The 13,954-nt window shown below is 28.8% G+C and overlaps 1 protein-coding gene across 1 annotated transcript; it reads left to right on the forward strand.

Moving 5' to 3' along the window:
- Positions 1–9,744: 9,744 nt before the first annotated feature.
- LOC101250453 (NAC domain-containing protein 35) lies at positions 9,745–12,671 on the forward strand. The gene is made up of 3 exons (XM_004230347.5): positions 9,745–10,981; positions 11,366–11,634; positions 11,741–12,671. The coding sequence occupies exons 1-3, from the start codon at positions 10,693–10,695 to the stop codon at positions 12,422–12,424; spliced, it is 1,242 nt and encodes a 413-aa protein (XP_004230395.1). The 5' UTR covers positions 9,745–10,692; the 3' UTR covers positions 12,425–12,671.
- Positions 12,672–13,954: the final 1,283 nt, after the last annotated feature.

Consider the following 13,954-nt stretch of genomic DNA (forward strand, 5'->3'; position numbering starts at 1 on the left):
ACAGGAGCAAATCAAAATGCCTGTTTCGGCACTTGTTTTATAATTTTTGTGTGGTTTCTTTATTTTAATTGTTTATCTTATCTTCTCACTCTTTTACGTACTTTCTTCGTCCACTTCTAATTATTATTTGTGCTTTTTAAAAATTAATTTGACTAATTTTTTATAATCAAATTACATTACGTTAATTCGATATTTTAAATAAAAAAAATAGATATTTATAAAACACACGAAAACTACTATAAATTGCAGGTTTTTTCCATATCAATATGTTAAAAGGACTACATCCTAAAATATTAGTTAAAATTCTTATAATTTGATTCTAAAAAAGAAATCATGGCAAATAAAAATGGACAGATATAATATTTAGAGAGTTAGCATAAAAATATTATAGATAGCTATAGCCTATAGTACTAACAATTACAATAAGTAGAAACTAAAAATCTTATTAAAAATCGAATAAACTTTTCAAATCATGTTAATATAAAAATATATTAAGTTTGTATTAACAGGGTGTTCTGAAAATAATATTTAATATATCGAAGACAAATAAGGAATCGATAATGAAGTGATGAGGGAATTGGATAGTAATGATATGATAAGAACATTCAGAGCAGAAATAAAGAATTAATTTCTGACAGTCAAAAGAGAAATAAATGGTATAGTCAGAGAGTCAAACAAACATGTAAGACCTAAGTTTTAATTAGCATCGGTGATGCAATAAATGAAACAAATGGGCCACGCACTGCAATTAAATCCCATCGGTGGTTTTGGGTCCCCAAAAACGTTTAATTTAAGAGTAGTTACGTCAAGTAGTTCTCTTTATTTGATATTAAAGTTCGATTAATTCAGATATCAAAAATAATATTTTATTTAGAAGAGAATTCAAAAAATTTCATTTATATCAAAAATTAAATTGATTTTTTTTTACTTATTTCGATTGAAAGTTCTAATAGAGACGATATTATAGATATTTCATGTCCTCGGAGATGATTTGCAGATGTGTGTAACGTAAGCCAATTGGGAAGAATACGATTGAACTCAAGATATTTAATTAATTAAGACCGAATGAATCTCGATCATTCCATCTTTGGTACAATTATCATGTGAATTTTTCTTTTTAGGTTTAAGTAATTAATCTATATTAAAGTCACACATCGAATGGAAAAAGGAATGGATATACCATTTCTTTATATGGTGTTGACCTATCCTCTCATTTTGAGCAAATTTTTGGAATCAAGTTGTATCCAGTGTTCAATGCTTTAATAATATCAAAGATTACCAATAGATTATTCAATTTCGTATTGTCAAAGAGAGTAAAAAGTTTTTTATATTAAAAAACGTTCTTTATCGAGCTTGAGATATTTAATTAAAGAACAATGATGATCCTAGCTACCACACCTCTGAGCTGCAATAGTTTGGTCCACACCAAAAATCTGCATCACCTCAGACGATGAAGTCACATTTATTCTTTTTATTTGGGGGTTATCTTTTTGTCATATGTTATTATTATTATTATTAGTATGAAGTGTTGGAGCAGTCACTATATATTATCAACAATTTGTGTGTATAATAGCAGCCGCATTGCCCACTTGGCATTAAAGGGGTTGGCAAATATTTAACCATAACTTTGTTCTCAAATCTCAATATTGACATCCATCAATTTTAGCTATAACTAATAAGTTCGTTACGTTAATGGAGATATAAAGTAATTACACTAGCAAAGACTATATATTTCTTATTCCATTCAAAAATAATATGAAATAAATATCAGTTTAAGACAAAAAATTAACATCTTAGAATTCCTCTCTCTATATATATGAAGTAACACGTACAAAAATACATGTGGTTCAATATAAAACACGTTATTTAATTGTTACTAAGGTCTCTTGTACAATCTTTTTTTGGCTATGTATGATTGAGAGAGGAACAATTGGTGATTAGATAATCTCTTTTTTATGGGTCAAAGGACGATAAGTTCTTTTTCGATTAGGGATAACGATGAGATTCAAACACGTAACATTTATTTGTTTGCTCTAATACTATATTTTATCGTATAGTTGAAAAATATTCACGACTATGTATCAATTTGTGGACGCACTAAATTCACAAGTACAAATTTGTATTTGATTTCTCTTTCTTCAGCCAATAATATTTTTGCCCTATTTTGCACGCTTGGTGCCGTTATACGTATAGTGAGTTTTATTGCAAGTTAGGTTTATTATGCATGTAACTCTGAAAGTCTAGTTTCTTTTTAGATCATCTAATTTATTTTTTTTTAAAAATAATCATAATAATATTTGCCTATTGTATTGTATTAAATTGGAAAACATGCCTTTGTATTTCGACGAAGATATATTGTTATTAATTCTATAATTTATGTTATATCATTTGGAGGTTGTCAAAGAAATGAAATCATAAAAGTGAGCGAAAAGTTTAACGTCTATTTGCTTAATGTTGTTTGTATAAAGATTGTGATATCTGAATCTAAATGATTATATAATGATTAAGATGTTATTTCTAGATTTGAACATTGAGTAATTAAGTTTATACTATTTAATTTTTAATTCGCTAGTGATAGTGGAGATAGTTGAGGCCAATGGCTAGTAATAATGACGGTGATAATTATGGCGGAGGAAGTTAATATTATAGTGATTGTCACGATTGTGATAGTTAATAGAGTGCTGATGGTGATTGTGATTGTTTAGGTGGCCGTGCCGGTTTGTGGTGACGACTAAAGAATGTCATGTGATGGTTGACGATAGTGCTAATGTGGTGATGGATGTAGTTCATAGTAGGGATTAGTCGTTGTGTAGGTAGTGATTGATACTGGTGGTGGTGTCGTGGTGGTGATGACAACGTAGATAATGATAATGAATATAACTATAGTATGTGTGATAGTGATTAGCAATAGAGATTGTCAACAATGATAGTTGTTACTGACAGTTGTGATAACATAGGTGATGGTTGTTTGAGACAGGAAAAGAGTTGTCGTAATAACACAGGTGATTATTAGTGGTGGCTTTTGCTCAGTGGCGTAGCTAAGGTGTCCAATCTGACACCCTTCATCAGAAAAAAAAATGTATATTATTATATACGAAATGATTAAAATAACATATTTGGAACACCTTTAATTAGCATAACAAATTATTGTAGCCAAGTGAATTTACGGCTTATGCTGGTGGCCTAGCTTGATGATAAAAATTACATACAAAAAATATATATTTTAATGATATGAAAATCTTGAACATCTCAACAATACAAGCTAATAAGTGCATAAAATTTTAATTTAAATAAATGCACTTAAATGGCCTAGAATATGAACAGTTCAGATTCATATCTTCAAGCTGGAACGGAGTGAGAGATTGGATGTAATTCAGCTCAAATAAAGTGAGAGGGTGGACGTAATTCAGCTTGAATGAAATGAAGAGGAGGAGTCTGTTGTAAATTGAGACAATTCAGACGGGCGATATAAATTTTTTCGAGTTAATTAATCACTTTTTTTATCGTGAAAGGGTAGATGTAATTTAGCCCGAATGTAATAAAGGTGGATGTTCTAAATAATATTACATGAACCGCAAAGTAAGTATTATTTACTACTACTACTACTACTATTTATTTAGTTTGTTGCATTAAAAATTATTTGGTAAATACATATTTTTTTAGATATACTCCTATTTATTTATTTATTCTCAAACGTCACCCATATGGTAGCCCTAGTTTGAGAAGAAAAAAAACAGAAGGAAATTAGGGTTGCATTGTCTCTAGGCATATTAAAACAATACCCTTACATTAAATGTGTGACGATGAGATAAACAATATTGTTGAAATTAAATTTGACTGGAATAAATTAAGAAAGGGGTTTTAATTTATATCTAACTGATTGAAAGAGATAGGCTTCAAGTTGAAGAAAAATGCCAATTTAGATCCAAGACTTTGATATCATTTCATTAAATTCAAAATCTTATTTTGGCATGGAAACATGGGAACTAATTAATATTAATTAATTAGTTATAAGTGAATTATCTAGTAAATCAGGTAGTTGGCTGCCCTATTTGCTCAATGTTATTTTCTAGTATCTTCATTGTACGACAACAACTAATTTACCTACATGCAACTAATATTTTTCAATTTTTAATTTTTTGGTATTTGGTTTCAATTCTTGATGAATGTATGTTATATTTTTATCACTACGCCACTAAATAGTCATGCGTTGAATCTCCAAAATCGTGTAAGACATGTTATAAGAGATTAAGTGTTTTTTATTAAAATATTTTTTCAATCAAAAGTTTGAACTCAAGATCTTTGATTAAGGGTAGAGCAGTAAAGAAACATGTATATCCATCCCGCCCTAATTCTTGATGATGTTGTTATTCAAATTATTGGTTTAAACTCAAGACCTTCAACTAAGGGTAGAGGAACATATATATTCATCCTGCCACAGTCCTCGATGATATTGTTCTTCAGTAATAATCTGGAGGAAAATTTTAATTTAGTTAAGACAACCTAATCCACTCGAAAGCTTCGAAATTGAAATTTTGTTACCAACTATGTGTCACTCACAAGACTAATGAAATCAAAAACACTTCACTTTAAGACTTTGTCAAAATCTTGAAATCTCACAAGAGAAAATGTGAGCCTAAAAAAAAAAGATCTAAAGTTGTCAAGATCAAGATCCATTCATGCCACTCTAGAGAAAACTACAAATTAGGACTTTTTACAAAAGTGAGGATAAAATACATTAATTAGGCCTACTAATAAGTAAATGCAAAACATCAATCCTATTCTTAGCAATAAAAGTTAAAAGTGAATAAAGAAAAATATGTGGTTTGGTAATGCCCCAAGTAGAAAGAGATTAAAAATGACATATGCATAGTGACAAATAAGTGTGCCCTAAAAGAAACATAAAAAGATTGGTCGGACGGCTTATAATCACAAAAAGGTCGGTGATTAAATCGAAAGATATTATATTTTGGACCTCATGCATTTAATAAGGAATGTACAAACTTCAATTCCTATGGATCTTTTTTTTCTTAGAGAAAGGCTAATGTTAGTTGTCAAATGGTCTAGTATAGCTAGTTTAACAAAATGAGGGAGGACTTATGACTTACGGGCGGAGAACAATCTAGAGTGGATATATTTATTTTTTCGCGAAATCTATTTGAGAAGATGGTCCCATACAAAGCATTCAAAAGGCTAGAATGATCTTATTTCGTTTTATCAATTTAGAGAAAGGAGAATCGTGAAATTTCAATTGCAATTTCAGTACATTCAATACTTATTAAGAGCTATGTTCTCATCTTGATAAACAGAGTATCCGATATCTATGTACATTAGCCTAAACACTATTATTGTAAAAAACAATTATATGACTATGTAGAGGTAAAAGATAATATATGCTTTTCAATCTACTTTTTTTAAATTTAAATTTTTTTTAACGATCTTGATTCCTTAACTTCAAATTACGAAATAAATTACGCATTTGCAAACTCATATAGTAGTTTATTAAACTATATCATTCTTTTATACAAACAAAAGATGAAAAAAATATATTCAAACTATAAATTATCACAATAAAAATAAATACTTAAATTTATTTTAAATCTATCCAAGGGTCTTTTACACTTAATATTAAAGATGAGGATTTTTGAAATGGAAAAAATATTTTAGAGTAGCAATTAGTGTCTATACCCCTACAGAGTAAAAATAAACATTATAAAAGTTGTTGTCTATAGTAAAATGGCAAATATTGAAATGATACAAGAGAAAAGGGTTGACAACCGCCAAAATGGTCCAGGCCACGGGAATTTCGTGTGCGATAACACAAATTATTGATGGGCCCATTTTTCGCACTATTACAACCAACCGGCAAGGTGATTTGCTCCGTTGGTAAGTATTTTTTATTTTGAATTTTAAAATTACCAAGTGATTATTTGAATTGGTAAATATTTTTTGTTATGAAACTTTAAATTTATGAACAGATTATTTAAGCAGTAAATATTTTTTATTTTCAAACTTTAAAATTATGAATTCAGGTCTAAAATAAACGAAGGATTCTAGAATTAGGAATCCACCAAAACGATCCTTTTTCTACTAGTGAAAAATTTACAAATTCGACACTTTTAAATCAGGTAATTATGAATGTCCTGAAGTTTTAAAATTCACAAGTTTGATAAAATTCCTTAGTACATATTGGTTAATATCTTGAATTTTAATTTTTTTTTTTTAAGATAATGACTATTTTTCAGAGACACAATAAAAATAGTAACTTAGAAAACGTTATTTCTACGTTTTTATAGGTTATGTTAGCTTATTCCAACTTTGAATTTATCATATTTTTCCTTTATCTTTTTTCAATCCACAATTTTTGTAAATATTATTATAATTTTTATATAACACTAAATTAATAGAATTAAAAGCTTAAATTCGTCAGGAGGGATTTTGCCTCAATTTTGCAAAGCAATGAGATCATCCAAAAGAACATTGGAGAAGTATATTCAATTGTTATTCACTCAAAAATAAATAAAAGTAGTAATAAACTAATCACAAGTCCAAATAGGGAAATGATCACTCTACCTACTTCTCTTTAACCTAACTCTTTCCGTATTCATATATATATACTACATATATGAATGTTATATTTTATTACTTCTTTTCAAATGGATTAATTCATGTGATATATTTTTTTATCTGTTTCGAAAGAGTATTCTCTTTTTTATAATTAAAAATAATTTAATTTTTTTTAAAAACTTTTATTCTAAATTTTAATAATTTACAATCATACAAATACTCAAGAGTTGTGTCAAATCATAAACTTAAAAAAAATAACTTTTTTTCTTTATATATCAAGTCATACAGTGCCACATATTTTTATGTGATAAATATAAATTATAATCAACTACCTTGCTAGAATAGGGAAGAAATAAACAAATTTAGTTTAAGATTTGATCAACAAATTAAACATGCTAGGTAAGCATGGCGTAAGATGGTTACCTATACAACATTGTCTAATTAAATTTGTTAAAGTTTCCTATGATTACGATTGATTTCTATAATATTATTTTATCTAGTTTTTTCCAAACGATATTGATTTTTCATTTAATTAAAAAGAAGACATTTCTTAAAATATAATTGATTTTTATGTTAAAAGTCTTTCTCGTAAAAAGGCTAGAGGTAGCGGTTGTGTTACTTTGCCTTCCAATCCACATTAGAGAAGACCGATCAGAATAAACTTATAAATCTAAATACACGAGATTTGAAATTTCATAAATTAATATTCAAATAAGCTAAAACGTTTTTACTTTAGACTTAAAAATATGGATAGCTACATTGTGATTCGTATTTATCGAAATATGTTGCATGAAATATTGTTTCTCCTTAGATTTTGACTTATGACACATCAAAGATGAGATGAAGACAAGATAATATAGAAATAAGTAGAAACCAGAAAGGTTAAAGAAGAAAACAAAATAATAATATAGAAACTTATAAATACAAATTATATTTAATGAAATAAAATATACTCTATGAAGTCAACCATATAAATTGGAAGCTACTTTCACGAGAGAGAAAACATTGTATATACCTATTTTTATTTTTATTTTTGGTGTGGGGCTAGAATTAAATTTCTAGGAGACAAGACAAAATAATATATCATGGCTGAATATTTATGTAAAGAGAAATAAAATTAAATCTGAATAATTCTAAGTAGGAGGCCAAACTGATCAGTCCAATAAATGGGGTCCATTGAAAATGATTGGGGGTTAGCAAATTTCTGTTTTCCAATGGGGTTTTCTTGAATTCTCCTAATCAAGAAAATAAACTAACAGACTCAATATCTACATCATATTAATTGATTATCTTAATTAAAAATAATTATTCTTTATTAATAATTTATTTTATTAAATCAAACATACGTTAATTACTACCTCCGTTTCGTACTAGTCTGACATTTCTAAAAATAGTTATCTCATATTACTGATAGAATTAATTTTTTTTTTCAATTTTACCCCAACAAATTAGTACTCCCTTCATTCTATATTAACTTAATTTTTGAAGTGTTTCACACTCTTTTTATAATAAAACATAAATTGAAACTAATTTTTCATTTTTATCTTTATTAATTATTATCAAATTTATGACTAAAATAACTAAATATTAATTAATCACTAATTTCAATACTGACTAATGAAGATCTAACTAAGGAAGGATAAAATAGAACTAACATTCTAAAAGTAGTGATCTTGAAAACTTAACAATTAAATTAACTTAAAAATAAGAAAATGCCTCAAATATGAAATGGAGAGAGTATGTGGACTCGGAGGTTTAAACAAATTTAAAGATCTAAGAATTTCATTTTTAAGAGGCCATTTAATCTGAACAAAGAGAAAAATAGTAAAAAATAATTAATTTATTAATTATTTCTTAGTTGCCGTGAAAATCGAAATGAACTAATCTGATATAGGAAAAAGGAAGTAATTTTTTTTAATATTACCTTAATAATTATTTTTTTGAAAGTGTTTACATTTATTTATAAAATTGTAAAAAAGTTTTTTTAAAAAGGTAAATAATAAAATTGTTTTCTTATTTATATTTTCTTAATATGCGTAAAATTAAAAGATAAATTACTATGAAACGGAGGGAGTGATATATACGGAGTTTTATAATAATTTAAATGATATGAAGTAGGTGAAAATAATTAGCCTAACTCTCATCATATTTGCTAAAGCACGTACGTTTTATACCTAATTGAAATCAAAAGCAAATCAAATCTCCATTTGTTTTCTAATTGGATGGATTATAACTATTAAAGAGACTTTAGGGCTTTAATAAAATAATATTGAATTTGCATGCCAAATTATAATTAAAAAAAGGTTTAGAACATTCAAGTTTTATATAAATATTCTGGAATTTATTTTTCTAATATGCTTTTCATTTCTTCTATTTTCAACGAAGAAAAAGAGAATTGTGACCTCATACTCGTGACTTTAGAAAAAACTAATAAAACTATAATTTTTGTTCATAAAAATTCCAAAAGACCCGTGTAAATGTCTTGTTTTTCTATAAAAGAAGACACGTTTTGACTCTTTTATATTGCCAAAAAACAATTTTGTATATATTCTTTTAGGGATCGAGATATCTATATATCTTCATAAAATGAAAAAGAAAATTTGTTTTATTGTATATATACATCCAACAAAATTAAAGTTTTGTCTTAAAGATAAATTATGTACGTGTGGCACGTAATGCTTTTCTTTTTAAACCTACATTTCTCGATATCTAAATTACACTTCAAAAGTGCAGATACATCTCATAAGGATTTGAGATAAAGTAAAGATACAAGAGATTGTTATATTGAATTTAACTATAACCTAATCTTTATGATATACACTTATATATCAATAGGTAATGGTTTTCTGTTTTAAATCAAAATTCATCCAGATCTAAATCACACCCCATAAATTAGGTTCAAAAAAAAAAAAGAATTGTCCTACCCTTATACGAATTGTCATTTTTGGGGGGTGGTTAGCATTTGGTGAGATGAGTATAGGCTTCGAACCTAATTCACACACACACACCCTCCCATAAGCTAATTCAAAGGGAGGATGATTGTCCAAATCTTATAAGAAGTCCACCCAATCAATGTGAGACTTTTGTCAATTTTTTAACAGTTACCTCGTTATGCAACTTAGGACAACAGAGCCAACATCCTACTTAGAGTTTGATTAAAGATCTTTTATGTATATATATGCAGCCAACAACTTTAAAGGAATTGAATCCTCACCCAACATACAACAGAGTAATAAGTACAAGTAACCAATCAACTGAGCTACTAAAACTTTCTGAGGAAATTAAATTAGATTGAAGTGGTGTAATAATATTGACAAAAGATGGTAATTAGTTGTAGTGAGAGTCACGGGGTTCTCTTGACAATATGAAGTAGTCTCCCTCAATACACATACACAACTATGCATATATATATAAGTGGACTCCAACCCATCCCCAGCCTAGCTACCTCTTTTTATCTTGCGTCAATTTTGCTTCTCTATAATAAAAAAATATAGAAGTATTTAAAGTCTATGTGCATGCGCGTTCTTATGAGTGCTTAAATATATCAAATGATCATGGCCTCATAAAATTTCTTCAATATTTAACTCCTCTCAAAATAACTAAACATGCAAAATAATCATGGGAAAATTGTTTAGTGTAAAAATGAAAAAGAAAAGGAGTGAGAGTAGTAAAAAAAAAGAAGTTAATTAATTAATGTGAGAATTAAGAAAGCTCCAAACCCACCGCTAGCCAAGCTGTCCTATTATTTTCTAGTGTCCTTTTCTCATCTTAACTCAACATCTTCTCATGTAGGGTCTCATCGATAGCTATGTAGATCTTTCTATTAACTCCACCCCCCACCCCTAATCTCATAAATAAAATAATATAATACCCTCTAGAGTATATATATAGTTTTTTAATTAATTAAAATAAAGACTTTGACTTATTGTGTGCTTGTTTATTACTCAAATTTACACTATCTTTTCTCGTCCACAACTTTCATTTATAGTACAATAACACCAGTTAATATAAATGGAGGAAGAAACTCTACCCCTTTTTAGCCTATATATCATTTGAATATATATATATATAATTCCCTTCATGACAAGTTACTATTACTAAAGTTATACTATCTTTTTTTTTTTTATGGCAATTGTCCCTTTTATTACTACAAACATGAGTCAATCCCAACAACAACATCAACAACAACAAGATGATGATGATAACAACAACATCAACAACACTATTAAAGGAGATGATAATGATGATGACGATGATCATGAACACGACATGGTCATGCCTGGTTTTCGATTTCATCCTACTGAGGAAGAGCTTGTAGAGTTTTATCTTCGCCGTAAGGTTGAAGGAAAACGTTTTAATGTGGAACTCATCACTTTTCTTGATCTTTATCGTTATGACCCTTGGGAGCTTCCTGGTATATACTACTATTCATTTTTACACTCTTTCAATTTCTTTCCTTTCTACGTAATACAAGCAGATTCAGAATTTAAATTTTAACACAAAGTTCCAGTCTTTTTTATTGTGAGTTCATAATTCAATGATTACTATAATCTATATCAATTTCTATACTAAAAATGTTGGTTTTAAATTGAACTTGTTGAACAAATTGTGAACAGTGGATTCATCTGTACTCAATACTTTGTGATGCAGATCATAATTATTCTTAAAAATATTAATTTTGAACCCTAGATCCGCCTCTGCTTTACTTTTGTGTGCTTTACCTAGCACATAATTTGGATTCCATTGAGTTTTATTTTTGGAAGTTTATTCTATATGTATAAGTTTGTTTGGTTCATAGCTTTGGCAGCAATTGGAGAGAAGGAGTGGTATTTCTATGTGCCAAGAGATAGAAAGTATAGAAATGGAGATAGGCCAAATAGGGTTACAACATCAGGGTATTGGAAGGCTACTGGAGCTGATAGAATGATTAGAACGGAGAATTCGCGGTCCATTGGCCTGAAAAAGACATTGGTTTTCTACTCAGGGAAGGCTCCTAAAGGCATAAGAAGTAGTTGGATTATGAATGAATATCGTCTTCCACATCATGAAACTGAACGCCTACAAAAGGTATATATATATATCACAACCTTAGCTTTCATTATTCATTCAAATGTGTTCGTTTCACAGGCACATGAGGTCAATTCCGATTACAACTAATATGTAGTATTTTCAGGCAGAAATTTCACTTTGTCGTGTCTATAAAAGAGCTGGAGTGGAAGACCATCCATCTCTTCCAAGATCACTACTAACAACAAGAGCATCATCATCTTCTTCTTCTAGAGGAACAACTCCCATCAAAAAACAACAAGTAGCACAACAAGACTCATCATTAATCTCTCCGTTGTACCTAGGACAATCTTCCCAACAACAAATCGACGAAAAATTAAGTACTGAAACAAGTGCAAGTAGTACTAGTACTGATCACCATCACCATCATCAGCATCATGTTGCTACATCACTCGGGCTCAATTCCCTCTCAAATTCCTACACTAACATCGCGCTAGACCCTATTGGGAGCGCGGTTAATATCACTACATCAACCTTAACACCTTTCACATCATTAGTAGCAACAACAAATAATACCACTGATGATCTCCATAGACTAATAAACTTAGACCAAGTCGTCGCGTTTCATAATAATCAACACCATTTTCATCCTCCTCCTGGTGTTGTGCCCCAACAATATCCTCCTCCATTATTACTGCAACAACCACAATCTTTACTTCATCAAGGATCACTTCCATCTTCCGCGGCCGCGGCTTTTTCAGACAGATTGTGGGAGTGGAATTCAATTAATCAAACAGATGGAAGCTGCAAAGATGATCATTATGATCAAGGCAATAATCCCTTCAAGTAATTTCATCATCACTAAACTGCACATATACATATCATATATATATATCTACTGATATTTATAATTTTACTAGCTAGCTAGCTAGCTCTATGATCAAATTAAATAATGTGTGTGTGGGATCTTATTGTTAGGGTTTTGGTTAGTTCTAATTAGTTAGGGTACTATTATTAAGCTATTGTAATCTTTCTAATTACTTTTCTGTACTTGATGAAATTAGATATGTGCTAATTAAGTTAGCTCTACAGTTCAATTCATCTTCTTAGGGTTTGATTTTAAATTTTATGGGGAGTATATATGGACTTTTTAAATTTTTTTATAGGTTTATAACTTTAATTTTACTTTTCATTAAGTAAGATGAATAATTAGCTACTAATTACATGAAGAAGGATTTTAGGAATCAAAATTTTATAGGGAGTATACATGTCTTGATGTCGCTTGATGATTATTCAGGTAGTTGACTATTATATAGATAAACTACTGATTCTTCTCTCGTCTTAATTTATTTATGTGATATACTTTTTTTTATTAATCTATCAAAGTATAGCACATGAATTGGGAAAGAGATGGATCATGTGACAAAATTAGCCCATAAAATTATAATTCATCTGATCGTTTAAGTTTGTGTTGATTATTATACGATATTAAGAAAATATAAAAAAGAACAAATAGCAAATTAAGTTTTTGACCCTCATTTTAGCTCATGTCGATTTAAGTTCAAGTAACTTTTAGACAGACAATTCATTTTAATCCACCCAAATTCAGTATAACCTGTTCATTTGACACCTTTTGGACTTACATGCTCATAGAAGCTTTGGGAATGAAAGTTGATGCAGTCAGTCTGGTTCAATATACACACTATTATTCATAAGAATTAATAATTATGCAATTATTGATTCACAGACTTATGAAGAGACAAAGCTAGAATGCAAAATGTTGGAAATTAAGGACCCATAAATATATTTTTCACAAGCCAACATCTAAATAGAAGACAAATGCTTAGTATCATATTTGCCTAAATATATAGTTTTGGCAGTAACTAATCTATTACAAAGATTTCATTGCTGAGTAAAAAAAATTAGTTTTAGAATTAATTAATAAATTTTCCTCCTTGTGTCCATATATAGCTACATTAATTCTTTGGATTATCTGTCCTATTGGTTAGCCTGAAAAGTTCTTCACATATAGATATAGTATTGACACTACTACTATATACCTTATGAACTATGCTCTTTCACCTACTATATAATAGCTGGAGGAGATAGGAAAAAAGTAACCATTTTATATAATTTAGGCTGTCTATGTTAATTTGAGAGGTGTACGAGAGCCAAATGAGCGTTTCGAGCTGAATTTAACTGGTTAGAATGAATTGAATTAACGAATGAATTATGGTCCAATCTTTTAATTTTATGAAATTGCTTACGCTGAGATGAACTAAGTGAAACTAGGTTAAGCAAATTTTATTTTATTTTTTTATAATTTCTTTGATTAATAAACAAAACTAAAGTTTTTATTTTTTGTTATACTTATATATAA

Source organism: Solanum lycopersicum, chromosome 1 (genome assembly GCF_036512215.1).
Source record: "Solanum lycopersicum chromosome 1, SLM_r2.1".
Taxonomy (NCBI): Eukaryota; Viridiplantae; Streptophyta; class Magnoliopsida; order Solanales; family Solanaceae; genus Solanum; species Solanum lycopersicum.